Source organism: Lissotriton vulgaris, chromosome 2_1 (assembly GCF_964263255.1).
Source record: "Lissotriton vulgaris chromosome 2_1, aLisVul1.2, whole genome shotgun sequence".
NCBI lineage: Eukaryota > Metazoa > Chordata > Amphibia > Caudata > Salamandridae > Lissotriton > Lissotriton vulgaris.
Window position 1 is genome coordinate 1,480,351,265 of NC_141687.1, and position 15,651 is coordinate 1,480,366,915.

A 15,651-nucleotide genomic window follows, 5' to 3' on the forward strand; every position below is an offset into this window, starting at 1 on the left:
GAGTGAAATATTCACTCCCCTGCAAATGCAGGCACCGTAACGCATCTGACCCATTTGCTGATCCTGAGCTCCTACAGACTCCAAAGGCTCCAGTAACAGTAGGTGGGTTTCTGAAGGTCTCTAAGGTCAAGCTGCTCTCTTACCAAGTTTTAGGCAGATATCCCTCGTGGGGACCGCATGCTTGTTGTCGTGCAACAATTCGATGCATTGGGCCATTTGTAGCCCTGAATGCAGTGCATATTTTCTGAGAAGGATTCCGGCATCCTCGCACTCTGTGCCCTGCTAGCTGGTATCCTGCAAAACCGTCTGAGGTCCCCTCACGACTCTTGTCTCTCCGGCCTGTGGGTCCACCTGAGGGTCAACTTTGCTTTATTTGGGCTCCCATGATTGCTCCAGGCCTGCCTTGGCTCCCCTTACTGTGGCGAGTCTCCTGGTCCTCGCTGGGCTAGATAGACACTGAATTTGACCATCTGCAGTGCTTGCCAATGCCAGGGCTTATTGATGCTGCTGTCGGACATGACCGCATAGCAGTCATAGGACAGCTTGTATCCGTCTCCTGGTCATGCTAGACGTCTCCTGATCCACGCAGCTGAAGAGTCAAGATCACCGTCACCACACTAAGGCACCCGACATCGGTGGGCATTCGTCTACCGAGCCTCTGGTCACTCCAAAGTGACAGAGACTCTGTCCCCGCTGTTTTCAGGTTCTTCTCATCTAGAATCCATGTTTGGATTCCACCGGACACTTTTCGCACTTCCAGCAGCAGCATTTCTTTGTCGACATCCATAGAGAAAGACAAGGGTTTCCGACTCCACTTCGTGCCTATGGACCCGGTTCCTCTGAGATAGGTAACTCTGGTACAAAGGTATCCACGGGAGGGGTGGCTATCCAACGTCCTAAATTCCAAGGGTTGTCTTCGTAATCTGCTGGCTTGGGTCCTTAATCTCTAATTTTCCAACCGCTACTTTCCCATTGAATTGTACAGAGCACGCAGTTGTGTTATCACTCTGCACCTGTCCTCCGTGGGGTCCCTACTAACTCACCTTAGGTGGTTCCTTGGGGTCCCAGCAATTCTACACCTCATAGACTAGGGACACGGGTTTTTTCTCACAATGGTCTACAAAATGTTCAATACAGCAAGCAAGCTAGATCAATTTAGCGGTGCTAGAGAGCACACATTCGTAATTATAGACAAAACTGAGACATAATACTGCTTTTCAATTTACCATACTCTTTACTATGCCTAGCTCCCAAATAGTTTAATGTCAAATATGACACCCTAAGCCAATGCTGGTTTTTTCAGCTAAAAGTAGTTGGCAGACTGGGCATTGTGTGCTTATACTTACAATGGTAAAAGCAAACCTACAAGTTTCAAATTGCAATGCGCTTTAGGCTAAAAGACAGGGACGTGCTGATGGGGTTGCCAAATACTTCGGGACACTTGCCAGATATAAACATATTTAACATTTTAAACATCACACTGGAGTATATGATTGCCACCATCATATTGTTAGGCCTGAGACACTAACTTAATCATCAGAATTCAGGGAGTGAGGCATTAAGATTATTTGGAGGTACTATGTGGCAAATACTGAAAGCCAGGGCAAGGCTGACAAAAGACTTTTATATTACAGAGAGGCTCACAGCTGATCCGTTTTCTTTCACTAAATCACAGCGCAGATTTTAACAGGACGTTTGTCTTCAGTCCCCATGGACAGGCTAAGTGCAGCACTTGGGCGAAAACTCACACCCCCACTTTGGCTTCCCCTTGCACCCAGTAGAGGGGCCTGTACATCTGGGGGCAGTATGACGTGGAGATAACTGCATAGTGGGACACTACGTTATAAAAAGTAATTCAAAATTCATTGAGTAAAATAAAATAAATGTTTTAAAAAAAGTGAAGGTCAACATTTAAATTAATGCGTAAAAAGAAAGGAGCTGGTGGTGGTCATGAGTAATGGAGGACTACCAGGAAATATGTATAACTTGTTTTTTTTTTTTAAAAGCATTTTGGGGTGTTCCTCCTGTACTACACGATATATTATACATTTTCAAATTGCATCTAGTAATTTCAGCAAATTGACTTTAATATGAAATATAATAAAATATTTAAGGAACGCTTAACAAAAAATAAATTATGAATATTTTGCAAAGTTAAAATATTAGGGTTAGATGTTATGGTTATATTATGGTCAAATTAAATTAGGCAAGGTGAAACCTTTTAAAAATGAAGGAAAAATAAAATCCAAAAGTAAATATTAGGCTAAAGATGGCAAATAAAAATGACAATAAAAGATAGAAAATAAGATTAGTGTTACAATATATAAAAAGGTACAAATGCATCTTTACCAAAGACTATGTATTGTCCTATGTAGTTGTCATATATATTGGCCCATGATTCAGTGCCCTCAATGTAGTGTCTCATAATGTTGTGGTAACATACTACACGAGGAGATGTCCGATGAAAAACGTTCAGGCATGCAGGAGCTATGAATGATTAGACAAATGTAATGCCTTGCATAATTCATCGAAGGGACTTAGCTATTGAAGCTGCCAGGCAGGTTGTGCTAATGACTAGCATCCTGTGGATAGAGAAAGCCACGATTCTGAAAAAAATGGGGAATGTGTTAAGGACTACATAATTAACAAGCTTCAGCTAATTCTCAGTTTTACAGACACATGTATGAGATAGCGGAAGTCTGTAAGAAACCTACACTAAAGTTTAAGAGACTGTGGGCGCAATTATATGTTTGTCAGGCACACCACCAGCCTGCCATGGTGGCAGTCGAGTGAATACAACTTCACAAGTTTCCCGCAGGGTTGGTGGTGTGCAAGTGATGCAGTCACGACAGTGGCAGGCTTCGGTTCTAAGAGAGAGCCTGAAGGCAATGCCGGCCGCACTGCTGCACATTCAAGTTGGGCTGCACTGTTGCCAAGCACATTGTGCATGGCTAACAGTGACCGTACCCACAGTGCGGGCATAGGGGGGGCACAATATTTGCCCCATCCACAATCCCTGTTGGCTAAATCACCCTGGGGTCCTTTTTGTGGCCCTTTACCTGCCTTTCTACCGACCTTTTCATGGTGGGGTCCCCGTCATCAAAAGGTCGGATGAAAAGTCAGGACATAATTCTCATGCCGCCACCACTGACCGCTGCTGTCCACACTGCCACCACAGCAGGAGCTCCTATCTTGGCAGTGGCAGCGGGCCGACCGCACACATTGAAATCGTGGGGTCAGACCACCACAAACTGTACAGCAGTCCCAAGACGGCCAAAGTCATAATCAGCCACTATATGCTGTGTAAGAAAAGACATGGAAACAAAACATTCTTAGAAAAGCTTTTATTTTAAAATTGCACATGGGAAAGTGAAGTTAGATGCTCAATACATAGTCACCTAGTTTATACCGGAAAAATAAAAGTGTCTATGCCAAGAATAGCATGTAACTTTACCTAGCAATATTAAGTATTGTATAGGCTCCGAGCAACCATTGAAGTAGGTTCTATGAGCATGCAGTTGTCCTTTCCTCTCATTAAGAATGTGATCCAGAATAGTCAACGTTTGTATTGCTTCTCATACCTGCCATAGGAGACTGTCATTACAGTTTCAACACACAGTGTTCAACAATCTTTAATTAAGCAATCATTACTGTTGAGATTTGGTGCAGAGTTTAGTCAGAAGTTTGTGTAATCCTAGTCCGCAGCATTTTTAAAACAGGAGTTCAACGATTTCCTTATCCCTTCAAGACACTGAACACATTTCAAACGACAGTACTGTCAATTAAAATCACTTTGGCACCACAGCATTGTGGAAAGTCTTCAGTTGTATGATTTATTTTGTGCAAATCACTTGAATGTCTTCTAGCAGGTGAACTATATACTAATATACTTTAAGAATATGTTGACTTGCATTCATCAAACTTCAAAAAAATTAAATTAAATTATAGAAGAAGCAATCACAGATTGCAGTTATAGTTGCCCTTTATGGGAAAAATGCAAATTTGAAGGTTTACACAATTTTACATCTAGAATTCATATTTTTTGTAAAACTTGATGTGCGAGCCAAACAGTTGTCTTCCTTCCTGGATGAGTAGTACGATATATTTCACTGATCTTCATTCTTGGTGTGACTTGTCTGTGAGGAGTTTGTATTCATACTGCAACAACAAGTACAAACATATGTTATCGGGTATGTTTAACCTGCAGCTACGAATTGCAGAATGAAGTGCAATGATTTCTTGACACTTACAGGAAAGACAAGTACACCGGGGTTGCACCTGTTTTTGGTTGTAATGTTGGCTTGTTTACAAATATGCATCTCTTAAAAAAACAGCAACTTAAAAACATGAACACTTTTTTTCCCTTTTTTTAAAATTAGTTCAGAGTGTATTTGATGGATTTCAAGCTACATCTTATCCCTCCAATACTCTATTATGGCAAAGAGAATTCTTTTCAGACCAATATGTACAACATATAAGTGATCACTGAGGTATAATGGGCAAACCTTTGTAGATACAAAGGATTGCCCATTATACCTCAATGATAACTTCATCATCAAATTCTCAGACACACCTTGGGTTTTAAGTTCTGTCACGATGCAAGTGTACAATATACTTTGACTATGGAACTCCTCCTCAACAGATCGCTTAATCCATAGTTATGTTTCTTAAGAGGCTGAATAAGTGGCTAGAAACAGCTTTACAGTGTGTCACGGAACGTCACTTGCAATAACTGGTAAATCCACTTTCACTACTACTAACAATCTACAATCAGATAAATTGTAGCAGAGCCCAAAGTAAATAGAAACATTTTGACAGTGTTAACTTAAAAAGGAGTAATTGGTCGGCCTTCATTTTGAACTGGAGAATATGGAGTAAACAAAACACCAATCAATTAACATTACAGTTATTTAAAAATGTGGACAAAGCTGGTTTATTTGATGCTGCTATTTGTTCCCCATCCTAGCCTTACTAGCATATTCTTGAAGTGCAATAGTTAAAAATGCTCCCACAGCAGGAGTCTGCTGCAGCGTTTTCCTTTTCTCAAATTCTATGGGGAAGAATCACTTGCTCCTCTATCCTACTTCTCTATTTTTAGTTCTGTATTTCAGCAAAGAATTTCAGCATGGCAATGGAATAAACCTAAAACAGCCGTCAAAGTCATCAGTGGCCCACCACCCTCAAAAATGCATTTCGTAATTTTCAAGGAAAGAGTTCATCAGTTGCAGAAATTAAAAGGAGTCCTGAAAGGTTCGAAAGGAGGCTTGAGAGGAGCACCAGTGCTGGATGAATCGGCAAAAAACACATAGCTTGTGAAAATGTAAGACTACAGGGTTGCAGCCAGGCAGGTGTGGTGATCGGAATCAGGATGATGTGAAAAAAGAATCCAAAAGACAATGATGCAAGAGGTTGAGGGAATGTCCATTTCACAATAAAAAATAGAAAGCACTGCATTAGAGTCTTTTAAAATTATATGGTGTCGGGTGAGACATCTGCTACTAAAATGCACATAAGGAAGGGAAAATGAACAGTACTAACCAAGATTAAGGAAGTCAAAGTAATTAACAATTAGGTCAATGAATAGGACCTTGATATTTCACAAAAGGCTGTTTTAAGATGATGTTTCCGCAACTACAAAACTCCATATATTGTATCAGGCATTTGTATCAATTGGTGCTATTATTAGTGTTGCACTATAGCTGTGAGTTTCTTGTCCATTTTGATGGGGCTAGAGTGTATAGTTGATTACAAGTTTGCTGTCTAACCTATGTGTAAAGCATGACATGATGGGATAAAGACTGAGGGGATACTCCATTCACACCTCAGCGAAGGTGGAGTTGCACATCAGTGTCCACGGGCCACAGGCATTAAGGCTGAGTGAGTGCTGTTTCAGTAATATTAACTCCACCAGGTCAGCCCTTCAGGTAGGGGAGCCATCGAATGTATTATCTTGAGGCATCACACAAATCTGTACTCTTTCTCAGACCCTACTGTAATACCACTACCTGGTTGGTGAATAATGAAATACTATGGTTGTTACAGGAGTGGAAACATCCATGTCTTTCGTGCTTTTAGGAATGCAAGAAGGCCAGTCTATTTTCATATATATATATGGAGGAAGTTTTTGAGATTGGCAGTCTGTACCATGCACTGCATGTGCAAGACTTTCCAGACTAAGGAAATCATAGAAGTGCCACCCTTGATCTGTGATCTCTCCATGAGGGCTAGCTTTTAAGGTTGTGTGGCATGAAGATCAGGTCTATACTGTGGATTGATCAATGCACAAGCACAAGTTGAGTGCTTACTGGATCCAAGTGATGTGTTCCTGTGAGCGCAGGTAGAAGAGGAGAATTGTAGCAATGTTTAAGATTCATTCTTGACTGCCTAAAAGAATAACAGGAGCACATCAGTATAAGACACTGCCATTGTCAATATCTAACTTTGAGAGTATGAACCCAACAGTTCTCTAAATCCACTGAGGGAACCCCAGGAAGGTGAAGATGGATCTCAACGTCCAGAGTGTGTGAAAAGGAGAACGGGGAGAGACTTGCCAACATACCAGCATTCTAGATGCTACATGCTCCAGAGTCCCTCATGACTGGGAGCTCTCCACTCACTAGCAACCCACAACAATTTGAGCCAGTATGAATGCCTACTGCATGGATAGCCCAAGACAAGGGCAGCCCTGCCGGTCAGAGGACAAAAGAAGTCGTGTAGTCTTGTCTCTTGGTCTTCACTTTTAAGTTATAGCTACTTTGTTCCATTCAGATACTCAGAACTATAGGCAAACACAGGGCTGTGCTACATTTGCAAAGGATTCTATAGGTAAAAAGTGACAACTGAATGTTTTCTAGAAAAGGCAGTGAAAGTTATTAATGAAGAGATTGCACAAGATGAGCTTAAATTAGCAATGCAACAAAGCTTCTATTTAAAACTTAAATATGGAAATGTATAATTACCACTTGAAGAGGTTTCTTACCTATGGATCACATTTACAGTGAAACCGATGTGCACGGAGCTTTTTGTGATCAACTGTGTTCGGTATAAGTAGTAGGGCACAGAAGGGGAAATCTTGTAAGACCAAGTTAAAAATTGTCAATGCAAGGCATTCTGATCCCGTGTGTTTCATTCTAAGAAAGGTCCTGTAATCACACCTTTTATGGGTAAGGCCACAGAGGACTGCACCATTGACAATGGACTTCCAATAAGTGTCAACAACACCTTCTATAGTTTAGCTTTATGACTCTTTCAGCAGGCCACACTGTATGTTCTGGCGCTAATATATGTTTTTCCCCTGAACCATTCCCAGAAAAAGAGTTGAGTTCGACAATGTTATCATGGCTAGATGTGAAGGCTGATGCAATTTGCTTAAATATCTTGCTTAGGACTGTATGGTAATCAATGTTATCAAGGTTAAATTGGTGAGTGAGGTATTTGATTGGATTTATCAGGGCTCGTATTCCATTTTCAGATGTATTTTGGTCTCCCTAGGTTTTTTAATATTTTCTTTATAACAACTTTGTCGTCATTTTCTGATATGTTTAATCCAATAGGCAGCAGAATTCCCTCAACTGCTCGCCCCTACCTTTTGTGTCCCTTGTCTAAACTGATCTATAAAATGTGAGTGTTTCAAAGATAGTGACTGACTATCACCAGTTGTCTCCCCAGGAACAGTCAATATTATCATATGTAACAATCCATTTATTTCCAATATACCTGTCATTAGTTGTGAAGTCGGATTTTAAAGTTTTTTTGTCGGTATCGGGTCATAGATATTACTAGTCTTCGTTTTAAAATAGGCAATGATGAATGATCTAAATGTGTTAATCAATTAAGTGTTTTTTTCGCAACAAGATACATGGGCCACTATGGATCTTTATCCAAAAGGTTATGTTTCTTCAAGAATATATCAAATACCTTCCTCCTCAAGAAAGGTCAAAGTGGGCCTACTCATAAGGATTGCAGTCACCATTAACTGCAATGTCATTGAATAGCCCTCCGGAGCATGAGACCCTCACAGACAGTCTAGCTTCCTGGACAACTTCATGGTGCCTTAGGAGTATACCTTCAAATTTTTAGAGGCAATCTCAACGCTAAAATTGCAGCTATATCGACTGGTAATGTGGACGTTGATGTTGAAATGATTGCACCAATTTTTACTATCTACCTTATCTATCTCATGGCAACAGGGGAATATTTTCTGGCTTTAAAATACCAAATGGACATTATGTTATGTCAACTATGATTTTTTTTATATAGCTGTTCCATTAGTCGGAAATGTTCTGCCAGAGGGAATTCCAGTATTATTGACTACATTTTGTTTTTTACTCTTCCTGCTGGGAAGGGTTAATGATTACAGTATCAATCCCCAGTGGATATGGCTAACGCACCAGTTTGTTTTCTCATTTCTGGAGACCTTTGAAGTGGCATCCTGCAATTCAAAGTTCCCAGGGATACGTGTCAGCACCCCTTAATATTCACTCAGATTTTTCCTTATTTAGGTCGAGCAGACCTACCCTCAATGCGTGAGCATTGAAGGTGTCTGCTTCAGACCTATTGTGGCCCGTATTTAGGAATGTGGACAGCTACCAGACGCGCGCTTTGACGAGGTCAGATTTCACCTCGGGAGCGAGCGTCTGATAGCTGCGCATGCGCGGTGCAAAGCCCTTGCTCACACACAGACACAGGCAGCCCCCACCCCTCTGCATGCACGCACGCACACACACACACACAGGCGCGCGCATGCACACGCAAGCATACGGCACACATACAGGCACACTATCCCCTACCTCGCATTCTCTCTCAATCAAACACAGTCACGCATGCGCACACACATTCCCTCGCGCACACACGCGCGCACACACTCCCCCCCTCCCCCCCCCCCCCAGGCATACACACAGGCACGCACGCACTTCACATCAGCCCTGGGCCCCACTCACCGACTACGCTCTTCCGGCAGGGCTCCTCACGGCGCGGCGCGTCTCGTCATCTAAATCGGGGCTCCCTCAGGTCAGAGGAGCCCCGCAACAGGCGCCACACTCCTCCTTCTCCCCGGCCCCCTCCTGGGGACCCGGGCTACCCCGGACGGCAGGGCGCTCCATGCGCCGCCAGCTCGCGGACCTCGGGAGCGCGGGACTTCCGGTCGGCCGCGAGCGGATTGGCCGGCCGGCCAAGAGCTTCCGGGTCGCCGCGGGCAGCGCGGCGGCGCTGAAAGGCTGACCTATATCTCTCTGGATGTAATGTGCAAACGTATGCAAAATGAACCTCTGTCTACCTGTGTTACCATATAAAAGCCGGACCTCTTGTTTAAGAAAAGTTGAAATGCTTTTTTTCTCGATTGGCCTCCCTGGCCCGACGAAAAATCATTTGATTGGTTGCTGAGCTTTAGCCAATCGCAGAGGTGAGGGATAATTTCAAAGATACTAACAGTGAAAACGGACAGAGGCCTGGCACGATCAGCCGCCATCTTTATAAATGAAACCGAGCATTCGGATTGAAAGGAAAAATTGTTCAGCTATCAATAGAGCGTGATACCGTACGTTCGTATTGCGCACATCTGAGCCGTCAACCATTATATCAAAAACACTTATCTTTATGTGTCTAGTACATATGAATAATTAACATCATAACATTGCACCTTTTTCCCTTAATAATCACTCTTAAGACAAAAATAAAGATTTTTTCACTATAGATTATTTAATTTCTTCGACAAATAATGGGTGTTAGGTGCCATATATTTTGCCTTATCTCGTGCAATTGGGCCCTAGTTTTGTTGTCCATCTTCTATGTTTCGGTAATGATGACCCGGCAAATGGTTCCCAGAATGCACTGGGCGTATTTTATGTGTATAAACCCGCGAGAAATTGGAGCGGCCGTGTGCTGAGATGGTTGAATGGGTTTGTGAGTGTGTGTGGCTGTGCATGAGAGGTGATTCTGTGTGTGGGAGAACCGTGTGTTTGAACTCCCGCTCAGCACTCATTACACATTGATCTTATTTGACCGGCTGGGGTTCTCCGCTGCCGGCCTCGGGCTGGGATGAGAAGACTTCCTCGGTCGCTAGCCCCTTGTTGGACCCTGTGCGCAGAGGCTTTCAAATCAGGCAGCGGATCCCGTCCTCCGGGGCTCAGACATGATGATTCGATCAGATATACTAGGCTGGGGGTGCGAGGCTTCGGCCCAGAGCACCGAACTCGCCCATGAGTATTCAGCGATCCTGATCTAAGCTCCGAAGAAAAGCGGACCTGCTTCCTAGATGTTTCTTTTGGGGAGTTTGATGGTGACGTTAGCATTCGAGAGGACTTGATGTTACAGGATCTTTAATGTGGCAGGGTGAAGGTTGTCCGTGTAGGCATTGTCGGTTGAGAAAGTAATCTCGGCATACTTTTCATGATGACACTTGTAAGTGATTTTGTCCACAAGCAGTGAGTAGCTACTGAATGTGTAATGCTAATAAAACAAGTGGTGGAACGGAAGAGACTAAATGGATACGTTCAAATGAAAATGTTGTATTTCTGTTATGTCAATAAAATTGTCCCCAGTGAATGCAAATGTTTTACAGGTAATATGTTCAAGAAGTCACTACAATAGTTTCAAATTATCAGTGGAATTAGTGAGAGGGACATAAGTTACGAGTGTACATGCACACTATAACAGGCTTTCATAGCTTTCTTTAACAATTTTTTAACCTTATCCACCTTAAACGTGTCTTTTGTGTGCATTGTAAGTCAATAGTGATTTCCATATGCAGGTTAAGCCTTTTCTTGTTGATAAAAGGGTGTGAATTAGCTGTTGTTTCAACACCATTTTTCCCCTGAAATAAAAAAACTCCCTTTTAGGTTTCGCTTTTAATAACGAGTATATAGTAGGTGAAACAAACTCTTGAACAAGCGCGGATCACGTGCAGTCCATGAGACGCGCGTGCAAGGTCAAACCCATCAGTCTCACACCAGACGTCAAAGGAATGCCCCCCAAGCTGCTCCCCCGCCATCCCACAAAGCAAGCCAAGAACATCTAAGCGACCGGCCGCTTTGAGTCCATTTGCCACCATCCACTTCACGCACTCCGCAGGTCATAAACAGGACCATCTGCTCGTGAATCGGGAAGCCTTTCCTCTGCCTGCTACTCATCACCCTTTTAGTGCTTATCCTCTTCTCCCCGCTTTATTTCTTCAAGCAGATTACTTTGCCTCATTCTTGTTCCTCTTTGCCCCAGCCCCGCCCTTCTGCATGCTACATTTTTCCCTCATGCTTCTGGCCCTAACTGCATCTCATTAGCTGAGCTTAATTTTTTGTTATTTATTTAGGAGGGCCCAGCAGCTGCAATTTTTTACTGGTCGACGTGTTTCTTTTCTTTGTGCATTGTGTGCGCTTTCCCCTTTTTTCACAATTTAATTTACTGTCCACCATGTTTCAATGGTAAGTGACCGCTAATGCGCCATGACACATGCACAAGCACACATCAAAAAATAGACATGAGCATCCATCACAAAGCCTTTGTGCACAAAATGCAGTTATCTTACGATAGGCTTTCTTCAAAAGAAAACCCATATCAAGACTGATGACCATGTGTGCGAGCGCCTCCTCCTTGGGATGCAGCTGAAGAAATAAAACCCATTTGACTATTTTTTGTAGGTGCACAACTGTGCGTTAGACACTCGTGAATGGCAGCTTGACCTCTGTGCGGGAATTAATCTTATCCCTCCTCTCCTGGTCTTCCCTATCAGCTTCCGTCCCTCCTCTCCCCTCCGCCAGCACCCACCGGCCCGGGCGCCTTATTTCTCAGAGCCCCGATCAGCATGCTCCAGTCCGCTCATACACTTCCGGCAGCTCCGGGCTCTCACCCACTCCTTCCCACTCTCTCCCGGCCTCCTCTCACCTTACCTCCTCCCCCTTCTCTAACTAGCTTCCCCGTACTGACGTTTTCTCCTCAGTCACCTCTCACCCTAGTTCCCTCCCTCCTTCTCTTCAGGCATCCTCACACATACAGAGACCCCTTTCCCAGACCCATGATAAACCTCATGCAGAAGCGCCTCCTTGGGATGCAGCTGAAGAAATAAAACCCATTTGACTATTTTTTTTAGGTGCACAACTGTGCACTAGAGACTCGTGAATGGCAGCTTGACCTCTGTGCGGGAATTAATTCTATCCCTCCTCTCCTGGTCTTCCCTGGCAGCCCTCTGCTCTGCGTGGCCATATTTTAACTCCAGAGACTCTTCCTGATTTCAGGAAAGCTGCTTGGGACCTGGGAGGCAATTTGTGCATTGCCGGAATCTAGGATGCTCATCTGCTGTGGGCAATCTGCGAGTAGCATCATCGTGTTAACACAGAAAAACTTTTGCGAATGACCTAAGAAGCAGGAAAAGAGAGCTTTATACAGGCTTAGGGTTGCTGTTGTATGATGGAGAGAATCTACATCAGTGCGGAAACGCAAAACAATGACCCCTCCCCCCACCTCCAACCGCTGTATGGATGTCAATTCACCAGTATGCCAGGGTAGTGGAAATGACATCGACACACCCGTCAAACTTAATTTCATCACAAGAAGTGACGTGGTGTGACCTTTGACCCTCAAACATCCCAGTAAGTGCTGTCACATGACCTTAACCATGGTGACACTTGCCCTATCTATCTATCTATCTATTGCCCTCACTTTATCTACCTATCTATCTCCCTCACTCTATCTATCTATTGCCCTCTATCTATCTATCGCCCTCACTCTATCTATTGCCCTCAGTCTGTCTATCTACCTACCTACCTATCGCCCACACTCTGTCACCCTCACTCTATCTATCTATTGCCCTCTCTATCTATTGCCTTCACTCTACCTATCTATTGCCCTCACTCTATCTAGCTATCGCCTTCACTGTATCTATCTATCGCCCTCACTCTATCTATCTATCGCCCTCACTCTAGCTATCGCCCTTCCTCTAGCTATCGCACTTCCTCTAGCTATCGCCCTCCCTCTAGCTATCGCCCTCCCTCTATCTATCGCCCTCCCTCTATCTATCGCCCTCCCTCTATCTATCGCCCTCCCTCTATCTATCGCCCTCCCTCTATCTATCGCCCTCCCTCTATCTATCGCACTCACTCCATCTATTGCACAACCACAGCATCACTCAGAACCACCATAGCATCACCCAGGGGCACCACAACATCACTATGCGCTACCACAGCATCACTCGTCGCCACCACAACATCACTCAGCGCCACCACAGCATCAATATGTGCAACCATTCAACAACAACTGGTTCAAATATGTTCTCTCAATGTTTCAAGATTTATTACAAATGTCACAAAAAGATGTTAATATTTCACTTCTGTTCTTGGATTTTCGTCACAATAAAATACACTGAACATAATCTTCACAAAAGGTACTTAAAAAAATTTAAGCTATTGCCATTATAATGACAATAACTTTTATTTAAGTATTAATTATTAAAAAAATAAAAGCCATTGTTATTTGTAATTTCAATACTTCTAAGTCACCTAAATACAACACATATTGCATTACAAATGCTATAGGTGTCACATTTGCCAAAGTTAAAAGTATTGGCATTGTAAATGACAAAGCTATTAATTTCGCTATTTTCAAAACCAACACATAAATAAAAAATGTGTCATTTACAATACCAATAGCTCAAACTTTCCTAATGCGAGACCTATTGCATTGCAAATGCTTGTTTTATATGGGGATGGCGCAGTCTTTATGGTTAGAGCAGCCTGTCGGCTCAAAAAGTAATACTTTTGTGAAGTTCATGGACAAGCTTGAGCGCGATCTTTCAAAAAAGTTTATCCTCACAATGAGCACATGGTCTTCTAGATCTAAAACATTTTCAATAAAAAATTGTCTTTTGGTGAAATCTCAAACTTGGGTGTAACCTTTGACAACAATAATAGGTAAACTAATTTGCTAAGGACTAGGAGATTAAGATTTATTTAGGCATTGCGGACAGTGTTTCATTAAACTACTCTCTTAGGTAACAAAATGCTGAAAGATATACTATCTATAAAAGTAAGTGTGCAAACACTATAATATATAGAGAATGAGGCCTTATAGATACTATATCCATACAAGTAAACAAAAACTGATTTTGTAGTTATTTATTGGGCTTGCCCCAAAGCAATGCCCATCATATGCCAAGAGGAATTGGTTTTAAGAATAAATTATATCTACCATCTTTCTTTCTTTTTTTCTTTAATGAGTTTTATATAGCGCTGGCTAGACCCGAAGGTATCAGAGCGCTTTAAATGAGGTTCCACAAAGTTACAACAATGACAACACGAAACAGGTTACATAAGATTACTAGTAAAACATTTAAAGAGTATCGAAAATGAGATAAATGAGCATAGAAGGGTAAGGGGGTAGGGTTAAGGGGTAAGGGGGAGATACGACGGCGAGGCGAGGGAAAGTCAGCCCCTGGTCAACCCTGCAATAACTCTAAACTGACCGGTTATTATGGACTATAAGGGTTTGGTGGCTATACATCAGTTTAAGTGGTTACAATAGATCAAAGATGTGTGTTTTGAGTTGGAGAGACCAGAATTGTACGGGATCTCCTGAAATATAGTGAATTCTCTGAAATATTAGTAAATGATTAAGTCAATCTATATCTCTAATGAGGAATTTGATAGTGAGGAATTCAATCTTTTAGGATTACCTAGAATGTATTTTGGCTATTTTATATGGAATATGCTACTTACCAGTATGCATCTGTTCTTGGCATAGAGGGCTGCAGAGTGGTACATTATGAATAGATCGCCATCTGGTGTTGGGCTCGGATGATTGCACTTTGTTTTTCTCTTGGAGAGTCTTTTGTATCTTGGTGACTCCTCCCTTGGTTGGTAGTGCGCATGGGCATCGGCTCCATCCTTAGATTGTTTTGCCATAGTAGGGTTAGATGGAGTAGTATAGTAGAATACAGATAAGAGTGCCCATGTAAGTGTATCTAAATAAGATAATGTTGGAACAGACACAGGTTTCCGGGGAGGCTGGGAGGGCATGTACCACTCTGCAGCCCTCTATGCCAAGAACAGATGCATACTGGTAAGTAGCATATTCCGTTCGAGGCATATGGGCTGCAGATGGTACATTATGAATAGACTATACAGCAGTTCTCTCCCTAGCGGTGGTCGCCCGTGTCTGTTGCAACTGTCTGAAACAATGTTTTTAATACTGCTTGTCCCACTCTAGCTTGTTGTGTTGTGTGCACATCTACACAATAGTGTTTTGTGAAGGTGTGCGGTGTAACCCAGGTAGCTGCTCTGCATATGTCATCTAGTGGAATGTTTCCCAGAAATGCCATAGATGCCCCTAGTTTACGTGGAGAGTGAGCTCTAGGAGGAACAGTTAATGTTCTTTTTGCCTTTAAGTAGCATATTTGAATGCATTTTACAATCCATCTGGCAATGCCCGCTTTGGAGATGGGATTGCCTTTATGTGTAGGAGAAAACGCAACAAATAGCTGTTTTGTCTTTCGGAAAGTCTGTGTTCTTTCTATATAATACAATATGGCCCTTTTAACGTCCAGTGTATGTAGGGCTCTTTCAGCTACTGTTTGTGGTTTTGGAAAGAAAACCGGTAATTCCACTGACTGATTGATGTGGAATGCTGAAATAACCTTCGGTAAGAATTTTGGGTTTGTTCTAAGAACCA

General features: G+C 42.7%; 1 protein-coding gene and 1 non-coding gene across 6 annotated transcripts in view; one reads left to right on the forward strand and one right to left on the reverse strand.

Moving 5' to 3' along the window:
- Positions 1 to 3,335: 3,335 nt before the first annotated feature.
- INSIG2 (insulin induced gene 2) overlaps positions 3,336 to 15,651 on the reverse strand; it is a 139,410-nt gene continuing 127,094 nt past the window's right edge. For all 5 annotated transcript variants that reach the window (XM_086957352.1, XM_086957353.1, XM_086957354.1 and 2 more), the window contains one exon: positions 3,336 to 4,158. In XM_086957352.1, coding sequence (XP_086813478.1) covers positions 4,117 to 4,158 — 42 coding nt within the window. In that variant the 3' untranslated portion in view covers positions 3,336 to 4,116. The remainder of the gene's footprint in view (positions 4,159 to 15,651) is intronic.
- On the forward strand, positions 9,853 to 10,222 carry LOC147732798 (small Cajal body-specific RNA 2). The gene has a single exon (XR_015308946.1).